Source organism: Melanostigma gelatinosum (genome assembly GCF_949748355.1).
Source record: "Melanostigma gelatinosum genome assembly, chromosome: 18".
In the NCBI taxonomy this organism is placed as follows: Eukaryota; Metazoa; Chordata; class Actinopteri; order Perciformes; family Zoarcidae; genus Melanostigma; species Melanostigma gelatinosum.
In genome coordinates, this window is record NC_136651.1 from 18,624,057 (window position 1) to 18,649,061 (window position 25,005).

General features: G+C 41.6%; 1 protein-coding gene across 1 annotated transcript in view; it reads right to left on the reverse strand.

Annotated features, from left to right (window-relative positions):
• The window catches only part of tcf4 (transcription factor 4), a 111,215-nt gene that overhangs the window by 76,894 nt on the left and 9,316 nt on the right, over positions 1-25,005 (reverse strand). The window contains exons 2-3 of the mRNA XM_079289556.1: positions 12,987-13,113; positions 11,110-11,159 (exon numbers count right to left, since the gene is read on the reverse strand). Of these exons, the coding sequence (XP_079145682.1) occupies positions 11,110-11,159; positions 12,987-13,095 (159 nt within the window). The 5' untranslated portion in view covers positions 13,096-13,113. The remainder of the gene's footprint in view (positions 1-11,109; positions 11,160-12,986; positions 13,114-25,005) is intronic.

A 25,005-nucleotide genomic window follows, 5' to 3' on the forward strand; every position in this document is an offset into this window, starting at 1 on the left:
ATCTTCGAGATTAAAACTAAAATACTAGATGATGAGCTTCAGGTAAAACTGCAGCTGAGCCTGCCTCTAGTCTTTGGAATAACACGGTTGCTAGTTGACACTTTGAAACAATGCTTCTTCTGTGTTTAGAGATGATACGTGCTTTACTTTTTGTGTTTTGTGTCAGAATCTTTTGTGAAGCACTTGAGCAGGACCTTCTCAATTTGTTAAAGATAATAAATGATGAATATAGTAGTGGATAGATTTTAGAGCAAAGTGGGGAGTTTGAGAACTTATTTGATTAAATGAGAGACTTTTACACTTGTATCCACCTTTCACAGATTCTGGGACATAAATGACCTGATGCACATTTAGATTGTGGAGTTTTATAAACCAGAAACCCAAAAATATAGTGATGAGTAATATTTCTTCCAACACAAAAAAACACAATGTAGATATAAGAGAACAGCTTTGATATGTAAAATCATTCACAACAAAAGTTGTACTTCTCTCATTTCAAATGTTAGTTTAGACTATTAAACATTTCAATTTTGGGAAATAAATAATTGGTAATAATGGACACAGTGTTAATATCAGAATTTGGAATCTGATGTGAATAAACGGGATTTATTAAATTTTCTTTATTTCAACACGAAATCATATATTAGGTTCATACTCAATCAGATCAATTTCTAATCTGCTTTTCAAACTCTAAACACAAGATGATCCAGTCAACATAACAACATTTAAAAAGCTCCACAAGCCTTTCTTTATCACCTACATTTAACCCAATTGAGCAAAAATGTACAATTTATGATAATAAGCAGGTTCCACTTAATTTAAGATGAAAATATCAAGATATGAAACTAAAATGTTTTCTTCAACTGTCTCAAGTGTCCTGGAAATATTAGTACATTCACAAGCCAGTTTAATGGCTGGACCCAGTGTCACCGTTAGAGAGAGAGAGAGAGAGAGAGCGAGAGAGAGAGTGTGTGTGTGTGTGTGTGTGTGTGTAATTGGAAAAACAATCAAGTAAAAACATGAAATGGACTATAAATGAGGATTAAACAGGCTCATGCTGACAAATATATCATTTTATTTCTACTTCCTGTAATAGCTTCATTTTCACGGTTCCATTAAAGCCATTTTTGGGGAATAATCTTGATGTATAGATTGCTGTTTATTCATTCAGCATTAGCAAAGCTCTGAGGACGAGCTGCAGAATCAGCCTGAACAACAAATTAACTAAAACAATCATATCTAAAGGAGAAAAAAAACACTGTTATCCTCCCAACACCAACAAAGAAAAACAACAGCGAGACGACACTCTGCAACCTGCTAATGTTAGCAACTGATGCCTAATTTCCTTTTGATTACAAAGACATCCCACGCTCTCCTCTCAAGTGACGTTTAATTGTTTCTCGAAAGTAAATCATCAACTCAGCAAACTAAATTTGACAAACAACAATAGCAAACTTGCAGCGCAGGGAGCCGGGAAGCGGGGGGGGGGGGGGAGAAAAAATGAATTAATTAAAAGAAAAAGACCCGTCTTCTGCAGTGGATGTGAAACAGAGATGAAAGAAAACAGACAATACTTCTTTTTTTTGCCTTAAATGAAGTGCGTTCACAAGCAGGAGCATATGGGAGGGCAGCAACGCAACAACAAGGAAGACAACAGCTTTTAAACACGCAAACAGCATTTAAAATCGTTCTGAAGAAAAGTGCGATGGAAAGGCAGGAAAGCAGAAAGAAACCAGAGTACATGTTCTTTATGTTAGAGATCTTACATTTTAAACATCATACACATCAAGCCCAGTGCTAAAGAACATGCTAGCTGAAGTGACACTTGAAATCTCTTTGGAATCAGCAGAGGAAGAGTCAAAGTCAAATCAAGCTCAGTGCTTTTTGTTTTTCCGATATAAGAGGTCTGAAAACATCAGCAACACAAATTCAAAAGGATGAAAATGTCACAAAATATCGAGCCTTCACCTACCAACAAACACACATTTTTGCTTTTATTTGCCAATAATGTTATTAGATACAGTGTGTGTGTGTGTGTGTGTGTGTGTGTGTGTGTGTGTGTGTGTGTGTGTGTGTAGCCTCATTTCATTTGGCTCTCATAGCAAACACCCTAAGTGTCGTACAGGCCACAGACAAAATATGTAATCAGTTGTTTGTCCTTCATGATGCGGACAAAATAAGGAAACCGTTTTAGTGCATTAAAGTTACATTTGCTTTTATTTACAGAAAATAACTGACATGAAACAGATTATCTGTGAATCAAATGTTTTCAAAAACATATTTTAGTGAACTGTTCAGCTGTAAAATGAGAATGTTTGTGACCCGACCACACCGAGCCACGCCCACCACGCCACGCCCACCAAGCAACGCCCACCAAGCAACGCCCACCAAGCAACGCCCACCAAGCAACGCCCACCAAGCAACCCCCACCAAGCAACGCCCACCACGCCACGCCCACCAAGCAACGCCCACCAAGCAACGCCCACCAAGCAACGCCCACTGGCCGGAGCAAACTTTCATATTTTACAGCTTTACCACTTACACTAAAATATGTTTCAATGCAAGTGACAGAATATCGATTCATATTTAATCAGCGCTGTTTAGTTTGACAATTTGACCAGCAGTGACTGACAGCAACGTTAGAGAATCCTGGCCTGTGATTGGTTGCTTTTCTTCGTGAGCTTTGGGGCTTTGAAAGGCCATTAGGAGCACTAAGAGGAAGCAGAGGAACCTGCTTTTTTCACAGGTGATCTGTCTCATGTACTACTGTCAGAATATAGTGACAGTTTGAGCTAACATGACAAAAAGTTATTTTCATAAACGTTACCAACTGCAGCTTTAAGTGGTCCTGGGTTTAAGTGATGCGACCTTTGATATGTTTCGCACTAAGGGCGATTGATAAGTCATTTTCAATGGGAGCTACAAACTGACAGGAAGTCTTATCGGCGCTCCAATGACACAGGGAAGTGACTATCTCCAGTCCCCTTCCTTATGTCTTCCCACAATTCCTGTTCTGTCTAGAAAATGGAAGAAAATCGTATTCTTGCCGTTAGCTATAGCACCCAGTGCGATTTAACGACATAACTACGTCAACGAGCGCTTGAGCAGCACTTTAACGGCAACAACGTAGCTGGTCACGCTTAGCCATTTTGTAGCTCTTTCGCTGGTAATATAAACAAAGCATCAAGGGCAGGGTTGGGGGCTTGATATATGTCAATGAGGGTCCTCACATGTCTGGATGTACAAATACGTGTGTGTGTGTGTGTGTGTGTGCTGTTTACCAATGGTCAATTTTGTCACAAAGATAACTTTTGTTTTTGGCCTCTTAGTGTGAGAACCACCCACACACACACATACACACACACACACACACACACACACACACACACACACACACCCACCCACACACACACACACACACACTCTCTTACATTGCAGGCATTCCTGCGTGAAGCTGTGTTTGTACTCAGAGCAGGTGCAGGCTGGGCAGAGAGAGAGAGAGAGAGTGCGTGTGTGTGTGTGTGTTATTTCATGTCTTCAGTTACATCCCGTATAAAAACATCACAGAGTGTTAGATCATCTGTAAATCTGTGACGTCCGGCTCGTTCACCATCACCTCTCAGATAACAGCGAGAACATTCTCGTCTATATATTTGACCCTTTTTACAGTCCTACTGTTGTCTGTTCTGCTCTTTCTTTATCTCATTCAGCACTACTTTCCCCAACATATTAATGTTAATTTCATCAGTCTGGTTTTTTTACATCCCATTTCAGTCATAAATAAATCAGATCCTGTTGTGTTGTTGTAGTTCTTGTGTGTGTGTCTGTACATGTCAGAGCACAAACCCAGTGAAATGTATAAACATCCTTCTAGCTCAGATTGCATTGCTTTGACCCTGTGGGGTCTTTGTAACCCTCATACAGCTACTATGTCCAACAAAACACACATCCTGTATTCAAACAAATCTTACTTCATTGAAACACAATCAATTCAACAAATGACTGATATGATATGATTACACAAATGCAAGCCAATTAAAAGAGTTCTTCCAGAATAAAAAATGAAAAAATCTGAAATTATACCTCTTGTCAAAATGCATATTCTAGGTATGAGCATAAGAAGGACATGTTCAAAACACTGCATTATGAAAATATGTTATGGATATTTGACATTCCAACCAGTGTAAATGTATTGCATGTTTATAGTGATCAGCTTCAGTTAAATTATATTTTAAACCTTCATTAATGTGACCACTATATTTAAATACCTAAATATAATAAACCTTTTTTAAATTACTTTTATTTTTACGATTTATTTTGTTATTTTACACAGTTCTTCTTTCTTCCTGTTCATAGTTATTTTAATGAAATGTATTACTATTACTGTTACTTTTCATATGATATATATTTTCACAATTAACAATTAAAGCGGAGCATAATAAATAATAATACAACAATAAAGAGTTGTTTGAAGAAGCAGAAAGTGAAGGTATTTTAACAGCTATTGGAATTTGGATGAGCGTCAGCAACAGTAATACGTATCCAGTTAGATCAATATCAGATATCTAATCAAAGCTGTATGTCAGAGTCTAACCACTCAGTAAAGCAACTTAATGTTGTCATCAATTCTGCATTTGAAATATTTCCATTTAATAAGATTCAGCCTCACTGATGTTTAACTCACACACACATATCTAAAAATATGGATCTTAAACTCAATACAATTGTGGAGAATAAACAAAAAGAAATGCTTGCGTAAAAAGATTAACAAATGGGATTTTCTTCACTAAAGAGTTGAGAAAAAAGAAGATGGCTGCTGAGAGCCGGCATGAAGACACATTTCAGCCTCATCCTCGTCGCTATTGGCTGCAGGTTTGGAGGCCGGACCATCCGGGAAAAAAAACCCAAAACATTTTAGTAGAAGAGCAGGAATATCTGAACAGACAGCGGAATAATGCGGACCCTTCATGGGACTGATCTGAGCAGCTGACTGGGTTACGGGTTCAATCTCTACAGCGAGACTTGCTACGACGACGCCTTTAATGTGCAACTTTGTTCGACAGCGTCGAGTCCCAATAAGAGACAGTCTGCAGGAAAACAAAAAAAGATTCAAGAAATGCCTTTCTATTGATCTTAAATACAACCATTATAAAATACAACTGCTGTTCTTACCAGTAATCTCACACTGTATCATTTCCCCCAGAAATCCTACACATACGCTCAAACACACACACTTACCAGGTATTACTTGTAATCCAGAAAAGTAACCTGGTAATTACAGTTCAATGTCATTAGAATTTTTTAAATGTATGTCAACAGGTTGTCAACACACCATATATGTGATGCATGTGTGTATATCAATGAAACGGTGGAGGCAGGCGTATTGGTCCAAGGAGAGTAGATCCATATATATGGGACAAGTGGGTTGAGTTATGTCAAATACAAATAAAGTTTTAAACAAAATAAGCTATTTTTCACTGTCATTCCTTAAGTTTTCTTTTTTCTAATTTATATTAGGGCTGGATATGATGAGTATTTTTGGCCCAATGTATCCCATCATGCTTAATGTATATTGCTGTTCACTGGCTGTTAGCGTCACATTTTTGAAGGACATATATCTTTACATTTTGGCAGATCTGCACTATTAACAATCACTGCATACAGAAGAAAAGATAGAGAACAGATGCTATGGTAACATAATGTCTGAGTGTGTTGCTTAAGTGTTTCAGTCTTTTGGTTTGTATTAAGTTCAGAGCTAAAAAAACACTGGAACTAAACCCCAAACAGAAGTGATTATGAAAATGAACACCTGTCAGCAATCGGATGCTATTTTTCAGAATAAAAGCCACAGCTCCAAACAAGCCGAAACTGACTCATGACCCGACAGAACCAGCCACTCAAAGACATCGAACACAAAAATGGAACAAATATACAAAAAAGAGAGGTATGCCTACAACACTCTCTCTCTCTCTCTCTCTCTCTCTCTCTCTCTCTCTCTCTCTCTCTCTCTCTCTCTCTCTCTCTCTCTCTCTCTCTCTCTCTCTCTCTCTCTCTCTCTCTCTCTCTCTCTCTCTCTCTCAACTGATATCTGTGCCAACAAGCGGGGAAGAAAGGGCCTCTGAATTAATTTCCCTGCAGTCAAACCTCCTCTCCATTTCACAGGCATGCAGGTCCTCTCCTCGCTCCCGCTCTCTTGATGTGAACGGGAGGAAGCAGGCGGGGTTACTCGCATCACAGAGGTGGAAACGGAGAGGGTTCGAGCAGAGAGAGGCGACGGCTCGGAGCGCCGCGGACATGAAGGCAGTGCAGAGGACAGGGATCCAAAAGCTGGATCATGTGACTGTAGACAGAAGACTTTGACAACCGTCACTTAGGCGGTTGTGCGGCGTTCTTGTACAGCACAGGAGTCGGTCAAGGGTTTACGAGACATACGGAGTTCAGGACCCTGGGGCCCACATCCTGTGTCAGACCTGTGGTGATGCTAAAGGCGACTAGGACAAGTCAGTAGGGTGGTTTTGGTGAGGTCGTGGTTACAGTTGTCTTTTCAAAGCATCTTTTGTCATCCGATCACGCCAGGACGTATTAACTGTCAAGTCTGTACGCTTTGAGATCCGATCACGCCGCGGTGGCCTGGCTTGTAAAGGGAAGAGAGGAGGAAAACCCGGGGCTGGAACCCAGCTGAGACCCGCTCTCTGGGTCCTGTTGTGTTAATGTTAATGGAAACCCAACATTTCCAGATTTTGCTGGTTCAAAATAAAAGCTTTTAAATAACAAATTAACGAGGGACTTTTACTGCGGAGAATTTACAGGCAATGAAATGTGTTTATCCACCGTTTTACAGCCGCTCCTATGAAATAAACCTCAAAATATATCCGATCACTATCGGATCAAGCAGGTTGCATTGATGCGTCAAGCCAACACATATGCGGACACAGCTTGATTCTGATCTGGTGCATTGGGCGATCAGACCCCAAGTGAACAGGGCTAAATACAAGTGTAAACAACCGCCAAGACGCATTATGATCCGATCACTCAAACCACTCGCCGAAATGGTCTGGGATGCATTTGACCACATATCTTTTTTAGAGTAAACACCAATGACTCTTGATGTGTCCACGACGAGGACGTAACAGGAAACAACCTCATCTCCAGTCAGTTCTCAAATCGCTTAAACTGGTTTTGACCAAATTCCTAAAAGCCCACAGAGATACGTCAAACATCTTGGGCAGTTTGGTTTGCCTGGAACACGCCCTGGAGTAGACGCAGGCAGTATTTTTTAGATTTTGTCTTCTTGTTTTGATCTCAGGCAGACTAGGCACAGGAAGTGCATTGCTGCCTTCCTCCAGTTAACACAAATGATATATGCGTTTTTTTTGCTTACAGAGCGGGGGAGTGAGATCTGATCACAAGTGGTCATTCGAGGTGCATGTGGGGGCTCATTCGGAATGTGTTAACATGATGTGCCGGAACCACGGAAGCCACGCGTTTCAATCAAAGTGCAAGCAGGCACCAGGTCAGGGTGGATGGGTGGCTCAAACACGGGACTTTTTACTATTAAGTTATTTCAAATTACAAAAGCCACGTAAAACATTACCAACAAAGTCCTTTAATCCCAAACATTGATGTTTCCTCTCCTAAAACTAACGACGTAGCTCTGTTCCCTACCTAAAGCTAACGGTAGATCGTTCAGGCTAAGGGAGACGTTTTTTTGCCGAAACCTGAAGTTACAATGTTTCTGTGCTGCCAGCATGTAATTCTAACACATTCTGTGCCATGTTTCTGTGAGATCGGTGCTGTACGGATCATGTGTAGAGGGACAGCATTTTACTGTAGCATCAAGCATAAACTATTTTTTTATTTTTTTTTATCTCAGGTTCAATTTCAAATCGGAACTGATAATGTATGCAGTAACTCAAGACATTACATACAAGCAATTATTACAGAATATTACAAATGTTTAGTGTAATAAATGAATTTCATATACTGTGGAATGTATAGTGTAATGGTAAATTCACATAAAAGTAAAGCAACTGTCCATTTTGCTGGACATCATGTCTCACAGCAAACGTCTCATCCGTCCACTTTACGCGCACACAAAAGATGAAAAACAACCCCAACCCCAACCCCAAGCATGCTTCCTCACTGCTTTTTCTCTTTTTAACACCTTTCCACCCCCCCCCTCCCTCCCTCCTCAATCCCCAGCCTGATGTAGACACAGCGAAGGGGAGGAAGGACAGGAGGAAGCGCGGGACAAAGCGGGCCGAGGCCACAGAAAGGCGGCCTCCCGCCGTGCCAAAGAGGCGGCCGACACGCCGTACATTCAGCCATCGTTAACTGCCGATTAATGAGGTCAGCAGCAGAGAAAAAACTCTCCACATGTAAAAACACCTCAAAGCTAAAATTAGAAATGGATCCATTGAGCACTAGAGGCTGCAAATACAGGTTATTTTCATAATTAGTTCCATTATAAGAACATACCGTCATCCTCTGCCTGCTGCTTGGTGTCATTAACACTCGCCAACCCAAATATACATTCCCTTTATAGTCAAATGAAACAGAGAATAACAGCAACACCTTTTTTACCACATTTATAATTCATTAACAAGACATATATTAGGTAATTGATCAATCAACTAATTTCAGCAAAACCACCAAATGAAAGGTTATATTTATAAACTAAACAGAATCCATTTCCACCCGAAAAAAGTGAAAAACAAACCGTGACACAAAGAAAAGTGCATAACTCTGAGTGTGAAATTATGACAAACTAAACCTAAAAAAATAAGCGTTCTACCGCTGCATTTCCAGCTGGGGTCAACTCACGGCGCTCACGAGGAACCACGAACACGGATCATGTGGTGATGTTTACCCATCACACATTTTCTGTTGGATTCTGCCCACGGACAGAACACCCTTTACGGGAATAGCTTGATTCATGGAAGACCTGTTTCGGGCTGGAACTACTGATTGTTCTAATGAATTATTCAATCAAATGGCATAAGAATGTCATGTTCTCAAAGCCCCATGTGTCTTCAGATGTCTTGTTTTCTTTGACCAAACAAAGATTGCATCTGCAATGATGCAAAACAGAGAAAAGCAGTGACTGCTCATGTTGGAGAATGTTTGGTGATCGGTGTGGCGAAGGACTTCAACGATTGGCTCATTTTCTGTCAGTTGACAAATCTTTTCGGCGACTTGAGCTGATTACACTTCAATCCTCAAGTCCTCCAACCAGCAGCACATCGACCGCTAAGACTTTCATGCAAAATGTCCCAAAATCCCAAAACCTGATAAATGAATTAACTCATTCATTAATTATTGATAAAATCAACAAAAGGATATAATCGTGATCATCATGCTCTTTCTGCAAAAAACAGTAATTTCAGCAACACTTTAATTGAAGTCCCTCAATCATTTCCAAGGAGTATATGACACACGTAATAATAGTGTATTACACTGTCATACAGTAGTACGCACTGTTTATTAATGCATAGTAACAATAACTATGGGCACCCGAGGCTGCTGTATATGAAAAAAACATATAGTTACAAGCACTTGTACTTACTCATAATGCTTTATAACATTAATCACAACACACATAATGACTTATAAGGTCAAGAATCATAATTGCTGGCCACTCACTGACATTTGTTTTGTTCAAGGATTGTAGTGTGTTATAATTCCCAGAGCTGTAATATGTTATAACCGTGTTATAACGCATTATAATGTGATTATACGTTACGTTTGCTTTAATCTATGAAAGAACAACACAGGAAATGTTGTAAATGAATTTTCAATTGACTTAAAGCAAACAACGACCACTTCAAATGTTATTTGAATGCATTATATTAGTAATCAAAATGTGTTGCAAAAATATTATGATGTATTAAAACTATGAGAAGTATAATACACTATGATGCTTGCAAAAGCAATGTCTGTGACTGACCAGCAATTATGAAGCATTATGATACTTGACTTTATAAAAGGCTTTATAATGTGTTATGACTACTGGTAAGTGCTTATAACTGGAGTTACACAGCGATATAAGCGGATTAAAACACATTATAAGTGTGATTATTATAGCAATATAGCGTTATGTGCGTTACCAAAATGTCTTCATAGGACAAGTTATAAATGTTGTCATATATGGACCATTAATAAACACTTGAAATGGTAGCTGCATGCAACCATTTCAAGTGTTTTATAAACCATTTTCAAAATGTGTATACTGCTTAGAAATGTTAAATGGGGAAAAATAAAGTGAAAAAGTCAGGATTGGATTTGTTGTTGTTTTTTGTTACATCACTCCATTTGTTTGTATTGAGAAGAGTGTTATTTAGTAGGTATTAGTATCCCTTCTGGCATGACACTCTTTCAGCTGATTCCTAAAAAACAGGAACCGACAACAAAAAGCCGGCAGCTGTTTGCGTCCGGCTCCGACAGCAGCATCGGCTTCACCTCCGCAAAATCACAAAAACCTGGCAACGTGTGCAGCTTTTCTTCCTCCTACAACTCCACGCTTCTCAGGACTCCCGTCCTTTCAAACCCGCTGAAGAGAGAACAACCTCCAGCCGGCAGCCGAGCACCATCGACTGCTGACAGTTTCAGCCCAGAATGCCACAGATAGATCCAACACAATCGCCGATAAACCAATCAAATGATGCATTAATAAAAGGGAAATCTAATGTTATTCTGTGTTAATATGGAGAGTTTCTCTTCCTATTTTAGTCAATAGTATTGGCTTTGTGCTGTCAAACATCAAGAAAAGAAGCATTTACACAACTACATTTCTTTACATTAAGAACGATTGATGTCTTTTTAATTTCTTTTTATTCTAGCATGAAATTTGTCCAGTCGACTCCCCCAAAAATAGGAACCAACGAGAAAAAGCCGACAGCTGTCTGTGTCCAGCTCGGCCCCGACATCTTCACCCTGACAAACCCACAGAACCTGGCAACGTGTGCAGCTCTTTCCACGTCTGCTACAAAACCAGCTCAGCTCATTCCAAACACGCTGGAGCATCAGCAGCCCTTCTTCTTCCGACACACACACTCGAAGCAGCGATAACACCGCAGAAATAATAAGGAAAACAATCATGTTATCACTTACTGAGGACGGCAAGCCGGGAGGGACCTTCCGCACTTTCTTTGGGTGAACCTCTGAAGGAGAAAAGAAAAAAGCAACAAAACAATGAATGAGGGTTTAACAGGCCGAGAGGCTTTTTCTTCTCTCTTTTGGAAAAGGAGATTCGGCTTTTTATTTGTTTTGATATAATCGATCACCCGGAGAGGAAAAAGAGCGAGGCCACTTTTCCCACCGCTGTCGATAGATTTGACAAAGAAAGCTGACACTGCAAACAAGCGCGACACAATACGTCGCAGCAAATAAAAAAGACGGAATACAAAAAAAGGACAGGGTTGATTTTTTTCTTTTTTCTTTTTGGTTCGATAAAAGGAAGCAGGGCAGCTTTTGACATGTTTATATTATTTTTCAGGGTTTCTCTCAAGGGGAGCGAGGGAGCGGTCTATTAACTGGGAAGGTGAGACTTTGATGGAAAAATGAAAGAGTGCCTTTTTAAAAAAAAAATTGGCCCAGTGTCGTAGTCGTGCGTGTGCGTGTGTGTGTGTGTCCTTCCAAGGCTAGCGCTACCAAGGCTACACCTCGGCCACTATTGTCCTGCTTTGTGAAAGACTTCCCCGTATTTTTTTTTGCTTAAAGTCCCCTTTCAAAACAGACACACACACACACACGGACCAACAGGATGGTCACACGCGGACACGTACTCACAATGCTCGGCCTTCTAAAAAAAGACGACACACAGCGGTTGCGAACTGGGATTAGTCCAGGTTAAAAGGTTTCACCGAGGTCGCAGTTTCCGTTTGGATTCAGAAAATGACGGCAGGTTTAGCCTGTAATGACGCGCTGCTTTATTTCTTCAGTCTAAACAATGAGAATTTAAAGAATTTACAGTAAAGTTGAGACACGGAAGAGAAAACTGTGAATTTTCACAGGCACTGTTCCTGTAGCTCATAACCTGGGATATCATTTGTCTTGGATTTGGTGTTCAGACTACGCAGCAAAGCATCCAGAGATTTAGACATTGATGATGCAAATAGAAAAAAAGAAAAGCATAAATAGATAATATATGTTGTTCCCAGTGAACATTGCTTTAACAATTAGTATGAATCAAAACTGTAAGTATCTTTAGAAAAAACACAAAAGAAAGCAGATCATCATCAGTATAACTTGTATAATAATAGTAATACTAATACTTAATTTTATTTAAATCCATTTATTTTATATTTTTTATTATTTTATTTTATTTAATACATTATTTTATTTTGTGTTATATCTATTTTACTTTATTATTAATAGCATGATTATTGTTACTATTATTATTATTTTTATTACTCATAGTATTATTCAGAAAATGTTAATTGTTTTTGATTTGTATTGTTATTTATTTTAGGTTGAACTTGTTAATATGTCATACTTTGTTTATATTGACTATAAATTAATCAAAGAACACACCAAGCTCGCATCACCAGCTGCATGTTCCAAGAAGCACACTTTGGCCCAGCGTGGGGGTACTTGACATGTTTTTACGATGCGGGTGCTTATAGGTCCACGTAGCTCAACCTAATTCAGTTCATTTTGTTGTCATTTTGGAGGCTGAGTTGTAAGGCGCTATTGAATTGCATTATGTTTCTAATATTTTGTCCAGCCCATTTATCAACTGACCATTTATTTGAATCAGCACTAGAGCTGAAACATTTTGAAAGAAACCAACTAATTGCGATTATTTTTGAGCGATATTGCAACTGCGATATGATTTGCGATATCACAGGGAATGATTTCATTGAAAAAAGTATTGAAATGATGATGGTCTGGTTTTAGCAGCGTAAAAGCAGCTTAATGACGTCACTGCGTCTCTCCGTGTGCATTCATGGGGTCCGTGTCATGCGAGTGTGTCGGCGGCGTCTCACCCATGGCATCCATAGGCAGCGTTCTCCTCCGCGGGTTGGAACCGTAGTGCTGGTAGTACTGACCGGCCGGCTTGGTGGGCGATGCTGCGCCGGGACTCCCCAAACCCATCTCGCCCCCCAGTACCGACTGGTCGAGAGACACCGAAACAGACAGAAGCAGAAACAGAGAGAGAGAGAGAGAGAGATTGTCAATCACGTGACCAGGAAGGACGCAACATTCTTTCACAAAGGAATTAGAAGAAAGCAAGAAAACATATTTATAAATTTGAAGACAAGCCAGTAAGATGACCTGACATCCTTTAAAACGATCATGTGACTCGGCGCAACCAAGGAGATGTTTCAGTGTGTTGGAGTTCAGCTGCTTTACTAGAATGTTGAGGCAGACATTTTTTGGGGAGTTATCCCCAATATTCGTTGTAGTCGGGATGCTGACGTTTGTAATCTTGAGGCAGCTTTAAATGTTGTCGGTTTAGAGTCGTGTGGAAAGTCTGACATACCAACCATCAAATAAAAGTATTGATCGCTGGAACGTGACTTGAAATGTGGAGGATGCTTAAAAGTGATGTTGACAATGACTGGACTGGAGAGTACTGATTCTTTCAACTTTCAGCATGTTGAGCTGAAAAGTGAACGGAAGCTGGAATGTTGAGGACAATTGAGAATATTGGAATTATTTGAAACAATTACCCAGAATGCTTGAATGTGTTGATTAGCATATGTGGAAGGAAATGTCGACCATAATCACTGGGATGTTGGTCCCAATCGGAGCGTTGAGGATAACTGGGATGATGCTGATCAGAATGTTCATTGTTGAGCCAAAGTATGTCGGTTAAGTGGAAGACGGTTATTATTGAATGCTGACAGAAGAATGTTCCGGAATACTTGTCGGGATGCTGAACACGGTTGGAATGCTGCGGAATGTCAAGTTTGTTGAAGATTATTGTCAATACACAGTGCTTTTAACCCTCACGGGGCCTCCTATGCAATCATACAACCGTCTCTGATGATACAACACCATGAATGTAAGTGTTATATTTATCTTTGCCACCACTCCCACCCATCATACATCAAGCAAATTGGTGGTATTAGCATTACATGTAAATATATGGAAGTCCACTGCCTGAATGTCAATGTCAAAATAAAATAATTTAATCAAATTGAAATTTCCTTTTCTATGAGTATGACGACATTAAAATGGACAACGAAAATAATTTAAATTCAACTAACAATTCTTTTTTGCGAGGTCAAAAGCAGAAAAAACATAAAACAGACAGATAGATCAACATATATGAATAAATAAATAAATAGCCCCTCCCCTTGGAATTGATTTAGAAGCCGTCTCACGTCCAGGAACCGAGCCTACCTCCGACACCTCGCCGACAGCGCCGATAGTGACAAAATGAACCGGCAGTATTTACCTCCGTGGGAGCCGCCTCATGCCGCTCAGCGTGGAGAACGTTCAGTTCACTTGGTGGCTCCTCCGCGGCTCAGAGTCTTTACTTCTCCTCCCTGCTGCCTCTTCCCTCCTCTAACTCTGTGACTCTGTTTACGGCTCGAACTTAGCAAACCGCTCAGCTCACACATTGTTCCCGCTAATTAAGTTCAATGATTCGGCGGCAACAAGTGGCGTCTGGGCTGATTCGAAAAAAGGGAAGAGAGCGCGAGAATAAAAGACACAGTGAAGGATGGAGAGGCTTTTTTCTCTCTTTTTTAGCAAGAAGGGAAGAGGTGAAAAAGAGCCTGCAAACCCCACCCCCCCTCCCTTAAATAGACTCCACCACTACTCCGTTAAAGAGTCGACTTTTTTCCCAGCTTTCTCGTTAAGTAATTAGCGAGCACTGTGTTTAAAGCAAAGGGGGATAGTGCACTTGCAGGGGGGGATGGGGGTGGTATGGATGGATGTTTTTCGGAGGCTAATCTGAATTCTGATCAGTCGCGTCCGTCCTCTGAAAACAAGAGTTAGCTTGGCACTGCTGGGCCAAGTAAAGGCTTTTCTCATGCTAAGCAGGGCCTAAGTAGGCCAATTACAGGGCCAGCCTCGGCCTCAGAGCCATTCTCCGGCTTAAAACAAAAGGGCCCTTGTCTTAAATAAAGTCAGTCACACACACACACACACACACAAAGAGATGGAGAGGGAGTCAGACACAAAAGGCACACACACACACACACACACACACACACACACACACAGTCACACACTGATCCAGTCATCCTGTTCCTCTGTCCGTGTGTGTGTCGTTGGGGGTAAAAGGGGGTTCCCACTAAAACAAAAAAGGTCTCATTGATTGTGGTGCTTTTCCTTTCTTTTTTTTTTTCTTCTCGCACTCGAGCATCGATGCCAGACCGGGCCAGACCGGTCACCCCGGCAACCAGACGAGGCTGGAGGAGAGGCAAAATACCCGTCCGTCTCTCTCTCCCTCTCTCTCTCTCTCTCTCTCTCCCTCCCTCTCTCTCCCTCCCTCCCTCTCTCTCTCTCCCTCCCTCTCTCTCTCTCTCTCCCTCCCTCTCTCTCTCTCTCTCTCTCTCTCTCTCTCTCTCTCTCTCTCTCTCTCTATCCATCTCTCTTTACCTGCTTGTCTCGTCGTCTCTCGCCAATCGCATTTCATTACACACTTATCTGCACAATACAATTTTGTTATACGGATACCAAGATTGAATAGACAGTTAGATTGTGTTAAAGGAGTATTCTAGCAATTAAGTGTTTCACTTGCATGAAGTTGGATGACCAGCGGGAGAAAGATTGGTAAAAAAAAGCAGCAGAGGCCCAGCTATCCTGACCTTTATGGGTGAAGCTCCGAAAACACTGGCTCCTACATTTCCCAAAATGCAATGGATCCCCCCTGTCTGGTAAATGATCACATATTTGACTCCTTATTTTTTTAACCCGAAGGAAACGTCATGAGGTCAAGGAAGGACGTGAGGGAGAATCTTCACTTATAGGTTTTAGGAAAAAGACGTCCGCGGTGTTCAAACGGTCCGACTGCACTCCGACGCACGAAGCTGCGACGTGGGTGCTGTCGCGAGGAATTGTGTCATTATCTCCTTTTGTTTTGGTAAAGGATGGTCCGGTGTTGCCTACGCTAAAGGAGACGAGAAAGGAATCATTGAAGCACCTTTCCTCAGCATCTAGGGAATTCAACCAGCTCTTAGCGTGGATGCCACTTATATACTTGTGTCATTTCACTCAGTTAGAGACATTCCCAAGAAAAAAAGGCAAGGGATCCCCAGAGTCGTTCGGGTTTCTCCTCAGGGGACCGGGAATGTGTTCGGCCAATCAGCTGGTCCGAGAGATGCATTTGCCGACTCTTCGGCGACCTACAGTGACCATGACTGCCTGCTCTGCGTATCTCCACAAGGATAATTATGTATCTTCGTAGATATATGTTTCCATCCACACACTGTTGTGGGTTCGCTCCTCCCCGCTTGCTTCTGTTTTACTTCTCTCTGTCTCTCTCTGATGCTGTTCATCTCTCTCTCTCTCACATACATACACACACACACACACACACACACACACACATATACACACACACGCACACGCACACACACACACACACACAGAGGTCTGTTTCTCACAGAGCTGACTGGGCTTCGGTACCCAGCTGCTCACAGAGATGATATTAACTAAGATAGATTACCAGGGAGGGAGAGGGAGAGAGAGAGAGAGAGAGAGAGAGAGAGAGAGAGAGAGAGAGAGAGAGAGAGAGAGAGAGAGAGGGGTATAAAGAAGCAGAAAGAGAAACAGAAAAAAGAGAACAGGAAGTCTGAAGAAGACGGGGTCGGAGAGAAAGAGCAACAAATGACAAAAATAGATGGAACAGCAATCAGAAGGGAGACAGACTTGAAAATAACAAAATAAAATGTTTTTAGGACGAATGGATGTAACGACAGGTTGACTTTCTTTTTTACATTCCTCTTTGTCCAAACAAGCGAAATATAAAATGGGAATTTGGTAAGCTTGAGAGATGTTGGTCTGCGTATTTTTTTCAGCTTTGGACAGAGCAAGGCTAGCTTTCTCCATACACGCTGCCAGTCTTTATGCTAAGCTAGGCTAACCACATCCTGACTCTAGCTTTCTACTTCAAGTGATAGTTCGGGTCTTTTTATTGTGAAGTTGTATTTGAGGTAATCATCCATACGCCAGTTTGAAGGGAAAAGCAACGTACTGCTGTGGACGGGGGAGGCAGCAAAAGTTGAACCATATTTGGAATATTTTGGCCGGCTTACCTTGCCATGGGACAGCTATACAGTCTATGTTTCCGACGGGGGAACTGAAGTGGTTTTTGTAAGAAATTTGAGCATAGAACTGTGTTTGGTAGCTATGATAAGTGTTTAATAATTCATAATTAAGAATTCATAATTAGTCATAATCATAAGGGTTTTGGAAATGCATAATTAAGATAAACATAAAGTGTTTTAGGATAAGCAGCTAGAAGTAGAATTTGAGACATGAAGCTTTTGCCAAAGTTGCAGAAGTTTAACGTTTATCCTGAAGGATTATCATAGAGGGATTAAACAATAACTGACAGTCATTGAATGTGTTAGTAAACTCAGGGACAGAAAGGCAGACAGGCGAATACACTCCTGGGAGTTAGCCAATAGGAATCGGGATAAACGGAAGAGGAGGTGTTTCGAACGGATGTGGGTGGTTTCATTTCAAGTCTTTTTCTCTCTCACGTGATGGCTCTCAGAGGACGGACGGGTTTTATACCTGAGGAGCTGAGTTGAGTTTTTTGCAAACGTTTTATTGATTTAATATTTCATGTAATAGTGTACTTCACTGTAAATAATGTACTTGCATCAGTGGGATTAAATTCATTTTAATTGTAAACCAGTGTTGGTAGATTTGTTATTGCAGCGTGTCGACTGTAAAAAGCAGCCGGACACGTGCTCTGGCCTCCTCGCTGTGGAACAGACTCAAACTTCCACATTTTCTATGCTCTCAGCAAAGCTACCAGACTCCATTGCAAGGTGTAGACCAGCAACCTCCCTGTCCCGTGTTCTGCGAGTTAAATTACAGTTTTGGTGGCTTCAGTTCCCAATCGGAAAGGGCTGTCTCATGGCAAAGTACACAGGAGGATGTATTGTAAATATAGCATACACTTTACAGTTTTTCTCGATTGCTAAGACACATTTCTTGAAACGGTCGCCCATTCTCTCAAAACTGTAAACACAAAACCTCATCTTCAAGCACTATTTACAAAACCTCTGAATCCTCTTGCAAAATGAAACTTTCGCCTCAAAACAGTTTTACCTGTGCTCAAAATCAAACACTGCTCTCAAATCATAAACAAAGTGATCCAAATAATATACACTATCAAGCAGTCAGTAAACAATACACCAATAAATAGAAAACACATTGTTCAAAACATATAGTTCTCAGGGAGAAGTAGATTTTTAATCTCAAAACAAATTTCATATGAACGAAAACATGTTCTATTACAGTTGCTCAAAATTGATCAGAAATGACTACTGTGCTTTGCTCTTTGCAATTTCTTTTGTTCTTCCGCCTCCTTGTACCCCTATTTTTACAGTACTGTACCCTACATCTCACAAACGTGTCCTTTGTCTCTGTGGTACTGTAATTCTTGTTCTTTGTTGATATGAACCTGCAGCCAGTCAAAATCTATTGAGCAGTCAGTGCTGTTACTGTAACAAATAGAAAGCACCATGTTCAAGGCCATACAATTTGTTTACGTATTGTACATTATACAGCCTACAATGCACTGTAGGCCTACTACAGCATACAATACTACAGTAAAAGGGACAAAAATCAAAGGAGTCAACATATGATCAATGTGCTTCCTCTTGTCTTTGGGCTGGGTCAGGCCAGAGCACTTCGTCGACATCACCTTCAACCACCTGTTTGCTCTCTAAACTGGCTAATATTGGTTGTGTCACATCATTTGATACAAGTGAAATCAATTTTGAGTGATTGTGTTTAATCAATGACATGTGTTCTCTATTTCTATTTGATTGTTGCCACTTGTGTTTACCAGGATGGATGACATGTGCATTAGAGTGCAGAATGTGTTTTGAGACTGAGAATGTGTTTAGAGTTTTGCTGAAAAGTCGAAGTGAGATCTGCAAATTGTGTTTTACCATGTGAAATAGTTTAAGGTATTGACAACAGACTGCACAATTAGCTAAATGAGTTCAGGCAACTGAGAACTTTGTTCAGCCAATGGGTTTTAGTGTTTTAGCAATTGAGAAATACTGTAACTGATATGGAACTTTTTGGTGGGGCTTTTCTTTTCGGTGTCTAAAACACCGTGCGGTAACTCCTGTGTGCTTCTCCAAGCCGGAGGCGGGCCGGCCTCCATCTGTAGGTCATAACACACTGACTGTGGATAAGAACCTCATACAACCCCACTTCAAAAGATCCAAACCCCTTCAACACACATGACGTGAGAGTGATATCTTTGGTATCACGTCACTTTACTGTCCTTCCAGGATTCCACTTTTAAATCAAAGAAAGAGACATTTCTTATCAACAGAACATGATTGTTTTACTGCCCCCTCCCTCGTTTTCCCACTCCTCAATTTATACCTCAACCCTCTGTCCCCGACTAAAAAAAATAAATACTCAGATGTCATCAATTTCCACCATCGCGACTATGAGAGACACAAAGAGAGAGAGAGAGACAGCGAGAGAGAGAGAGAGAGAGAGAGAGAAAGAGAGAGAGAGACAGAGAGAGGGAGAGAGAGAAAGAGAGAGAGAGAGACAGCGAGAGAGAGAGAGAGAGAGAGAGAGAGAGAGAGAGAGAGAGCGAGAGAGAGAGAAAGAGAGAGAGGACAGGAAGAAGTCATTAATTACCAGGAAATGCTGGCGAGGCAGCGGCGCACCTGTACGCCAGCTTCGCTCCAGCTGACACACACACATATGTGTACACATTTCTGCACACACACTCACACACACTCCTGAGGGAGCGAGGCCCTGAGGCTGCTAACAGAAACAGAAAGGAACCAGCAGAGACGAACGAATAAAACTGGACTCACGGAGCCAAATCACTGTAACCGCAAGTCACACATCAGATATTATACACATGGAGGGTTACATCTCACACATCAATTTAATCATTTACTGTGTTGCACTATGGTGCAACCATTGAATCAATCATTGTGTACTGTATTTTTCACCTGTTTTGTTTGAAGTCATTTCGTTCCTTCGTGTGAAATGCTTGATGCTCATCTTGACCAGCACTCCATTGAAAAAGAGCTTTTGAGTCACTGGTGCGACAGTACAACGGTCTTTAAGGGACACTTCCCGGTTGCTTGTGACAAAGAAAATAAATGTGTATTTGATTGGCAACTAAATCTTAATACAGTGTAAAAACGGAAAATGTAAAGATGGGAAAACATAACAGTGACCCTGAAACACAACATTATCGGTGAGCGTGGTCAGATACTGAGGTTTCTTCATGTCCGTGGTTGACTGCTTCATGGTGACGGCTGAGAAGGAGTGACTCCTTATGGCAAGTCTAACATCTATCACTACTTACTAGAAAATACCAAACAAACCAAACATTTTGACAAGAAACCCTGAATTAAAGATGTATCACTGCTACAGTTACAGGGTCAGTCCCCTTGAGCAAGGCACTAGCACTGCCAAGGATAAAGGTTCGGTTCCCTCTCCAGTGAAAATTGGCTCCTCCTCCAGCCAGGAGCAGAGCTTCGCCTCGCTGCTTCGCCTGGGCGTATTGCTAGTATAGTCTCCCAGGACGTACTGCTCGGCCCGCAACAGGGAAGGGAGGCGAACCAGAACCAGGATTTAAGGCGGGCTGACTGTCAGAGCCTGCTGCAGTACAATTAAAGGTCTAATAAAGGGACTCTGGTGCCAGGAAACACTACTACTGTTTTCCACAGGGAGCAGTAACATCATTACAAAATGACTACATACAAGGCAATGTGTCCGTGAAGACTGTGACACTAATGTAATGTGACTTCCTCAGCAACGTTACCCTTGAACAGATGTAACATATCTGAGTATAATCTAATATCTGAGGGAAAGTTGACCGACTTCCTGCCAAGTTCCAAGTTTGCACAACTGTTATTGGAGCACAGAGCGAAAAGGGGCGGGATGTAGGAAGGGTCAATTAGCATTACGTTGTCAACAAAGGATGTTCAAACAACCGATGACATCCAGGGTAAAGACTGAGCCGATTATGAAAAGTTAAAGTCTGAGTCAGCCAATCAGGTCACAGATCCGCCACGACAACACCAACACAGACACAGCGGCCAATAACATCAGCACATCGGAGTCTCTGAAACACCAGCTGCTGTTTGTGTGTGTGTGTATTTGTGTGTGTTTAGAATGATGTCAGCGCAAGAAAAAAACCTCAGGGACAGATAACAGCAAACACACACACACACACACACAAACATATCTGCCTGCAGTAGCATTCGAAGCGACGAGGGATCGACTTGCCAATGACAACTTCCTCTGTCTTCTAACCGCTCCACACACACACACACACACACACACTATAACACACACTTCACTCAAACACACATACACACACCCGAAGCAGTTCAAAGCATTCCTCCTTAATTAGCGTTCAACGCTTGGCTTGACAAATAAATAGCGATCATTTAAGAACACTAAGAGAGGAATCAGACAGCACATTACACCTCACAATATCTGGCAGCTTCCTGCACGCAATTAGAAAGAGGGGGGGGGGGGGGTGAAAGATGAGGGGGAGACACGGTGGATCACAGGGAAGAAATACACAACGGTAGGAAGGGAGGAAATGAGAGGGGAGAATGGAGTGAAGAAAATAGATAAAGAAAGAGACAGTAGGTGGTAAAAGAGGACAAAAAGAAATGTAGGAAGTGAATCAGAGGTTATGGAAGTAGGGTGGTTATTAAGGAAATAAGAGAAGAAGGGGGCAAAAGGACAGATGACGGGGACTGAAAGATGAAGGAAGAGCAGGAGGGAGGGAAAGGTTCAGGGATTGTTGAAGGGGAAGAAGAAAGGATGAAAGTTGAGAAGAAGAAACAAAGATAATAGGGAGAGGAGGAGGTCAAAAGAGAAAAGGGATGAGGGAATGAAAGTGAAAGGAGGATGAGGTATAACTGCGAGAGGAAGGGAAGGAAGCAGGGAAATAAGTGAGGGAAGGAAGAATTGACTGGTTGAGGGTAACCCCTTAACCTAACCCCAAGGAAAGGTAAGACGGACAGAAGAAAAACAGAGGAGAGAAGTACAAACGAGGGGACGAGGGGGAGAGTGAAGGAGGGAGGTAGAGACACATAAAGGGAAAAACAGGGAGGAAAGGAAAGAGACAGAAGAGGGCAAAAAAGAGGGAAAGGTAGAAAGGACGGAAGTAGAAAACAGGAATCAAGTAAGAGGGAAAGGAAAGAGGGTAAGAGTGAAGATGAAAAGGAGGAGGGAGAGTGAAAAAGAAAAGAATAAGAGAGAGAGAGAGAACAAGGGAAATGGAAAACAAGAGGTTGAAGCAGAGGCATTGTGAGGAAAGGGAGAGAAGAAGGGAGAGAAAAGGTAGAGAGGAAGAAGAGAAGGGGGGATAATCAGGAAAGAATGGGGAGGAGACAGGAAGTGAATGAATGATAGATGGAGAGACAGATTTATATTTGGAGATGAAAAGCGAGATGAAAAGAGAATGAGAAATAGGCTTCCCTGCGGTGCCATCTTGAACTGATCGCTCTCATCATGCCTTCGTCCCAGCTGCCTTCACTTTGTAGTTTGTGGAGACATTTTAGTCATTACAACCAGGAACAAACACACGCGGAGTGTAGAAATAAAGATTTACAGAATGGACGTTCATATTTCTGAGCAGCGCTGGTGGACATTTGGAGCATTGAGCAGCGAAAGAGACAGACGTTTCCCTCAGGAGGTGGTGGAGACCAAAAACAGAGCTAAAAGAGAGGAACTCCAAAGGACTATGCTGCTGTATGTAACTGCTGGGTGTTTAAAGTTACTGTGGGGAACTTTTGACTAATGATTATGTCTTTTGCAGGGGTCGCCAAAATCAACAAAAAAAAAAGAAAGTTCCTTGCGGTATCTATAAATAAGCAAACTATTGCCATCTAAACTTGAAAGGTATTCTGCTGCCTCCAGGAGGCCGAAACAAAAGCAGACATTGCAGTTTTAAAGCCAGAAGTGACCAGACAGCAACCTCCGGTTCTGAAAGGTGGAGCCGAAGTGCCTTGAACTTGCATTCTTTCTCATGGCAATCAGGGAGCAACTCCTCTGGTTGTAATAACAAGTCCTTCCTTGTATAGAAGTCCATGAGAAAATGTCTGGTCTCAGTTTTTGGAGCTCAAAGCGCCAAACAACTGCATTTGAAAAACACAACAGCAACGTCTCCTTCCAGAAATCATGACCCAGTTACTCAGGGTATTCCACAGATAGATCCTGTTGTGAGCATGTCGGGAATATGGGTAAAAGAAAACATGTATAAAAGGCCTAGGTTGCATATATTTCTTATTTAAAGGTGGTTCAAGGCCTGTGGGATCCAGGAAGTTGTTGCTTCATCTGTCACAGATAAGAAGTCCTGCAGAACTGAGCTCTGATGAAGGAGGCACACATGAAAAACATCAGCTCGCTTTCCCCACATCTCATGGATCAAGACCGGTTTACTTCTACGTAAGTGTATGTGTGTGTGTGTGTGTGTGTGTGTGTGTGTGTGTGTGTGTGTGTGTGTGTGTGTGTGTGTGTGTGTGTCAGCTCTGTAGTGTAGGCCTGACAGCTCAGTTCTGTTCTGTGTCTGTTACCAGCTGTTTTTCTTCACTCGCAGTTTCTGTGTGTTTCTCTGTGTGTGTGTGTGTGTGTGTGTGACAGGCAGCATGCTGTTTGATGTTAGACACATCAGAGAGGGGAGAGGGTTAACTTCTCTCGAAGAGATAGAGTGTAGCTCCCTGGTTTAACTCCACGATGGCCGAGACCGATGGCAACTTGTTAAAACAAACACTGAGTCAACTGCTGCACGAATCGATCCGATACCTTTTCACAACCGAGTGACTCCAGACAAAAGCAAAGGCATTTGTCTCAACGCCTTGTTTTTCCAAGTTAAAAGGCGGTGTGGCTGTAATGGCACATGTTTTCAAATCCTGAGATCGGACTAGCAATGTCCTAACGTGGAGAGTGCTGCCTTCAAAACTTTACATAAATCTCTATGGAGTCACTTGAAACCTGGACAGAAGGTCAGACTTTGCAACAAAAAGAAAGAAAGAAAGAAAGAAATCTGCCGGCTAATGGAAAGAGCATGCAGTCCGTCGGAGAGCGGTAAGTCACTCAGGTTGATGCCACAAAGAGCCAGCTGACTGGCTACTCTGCTAAATGACTGTAATGTAATGTAATGCAGTCCACTAACCGGATGCAACGTTAGCTACCGTGCTAGAATGCTGATGTGCTAATGAGCCAAGCTGACGTTGACGGGGACGAAAACAGTAAAATCGTGGATGACATGACTTTGCCCTCTTTCATCAGCTGTGATCGCCACGTGATAGGTCACGTTAGCAGTTAGCACAGCTTTCTGCGAGTCAGAATCAGCAACTGGAGTTGCCACTCTAGAATTATTTCGTACAAACATTCAGTATGTGGTTGTGCGTCGTGACTGAATCGCCTGTTGTGCGTTCTCACAATGAAAACGTTAAGATGGGTTCAATCTGTAGTTATGTGGGGGGTCTCAAACATTTTTACAATGATAATTCTTTCGTTTATTCATTTGAATTAAAAAACATGGTATGAAATGAATGAAAAACCCATCTGTAAGAAAGCCACAAAAAAGCGAAATGGTCAAGCAAATAATTCTTATCATATGGTATTTGGTTATAAACCAAAGTATTGGACAAATTAAAACTATGACTAATGACCGCGCAAAATGAAAAGTCAGGGGATCACGTTATTACAGCTCATCCTGTGGAGAACATGCAAATCCTTCAGCATTAAAAGACACAAATATCAACCTCATGGTGCACTCTGCTCACTGGCTCTGACTAAAAGCGTTAACGTAGATATTCATTGCATTCATATTTGCAACGATGTACATTGCAATCA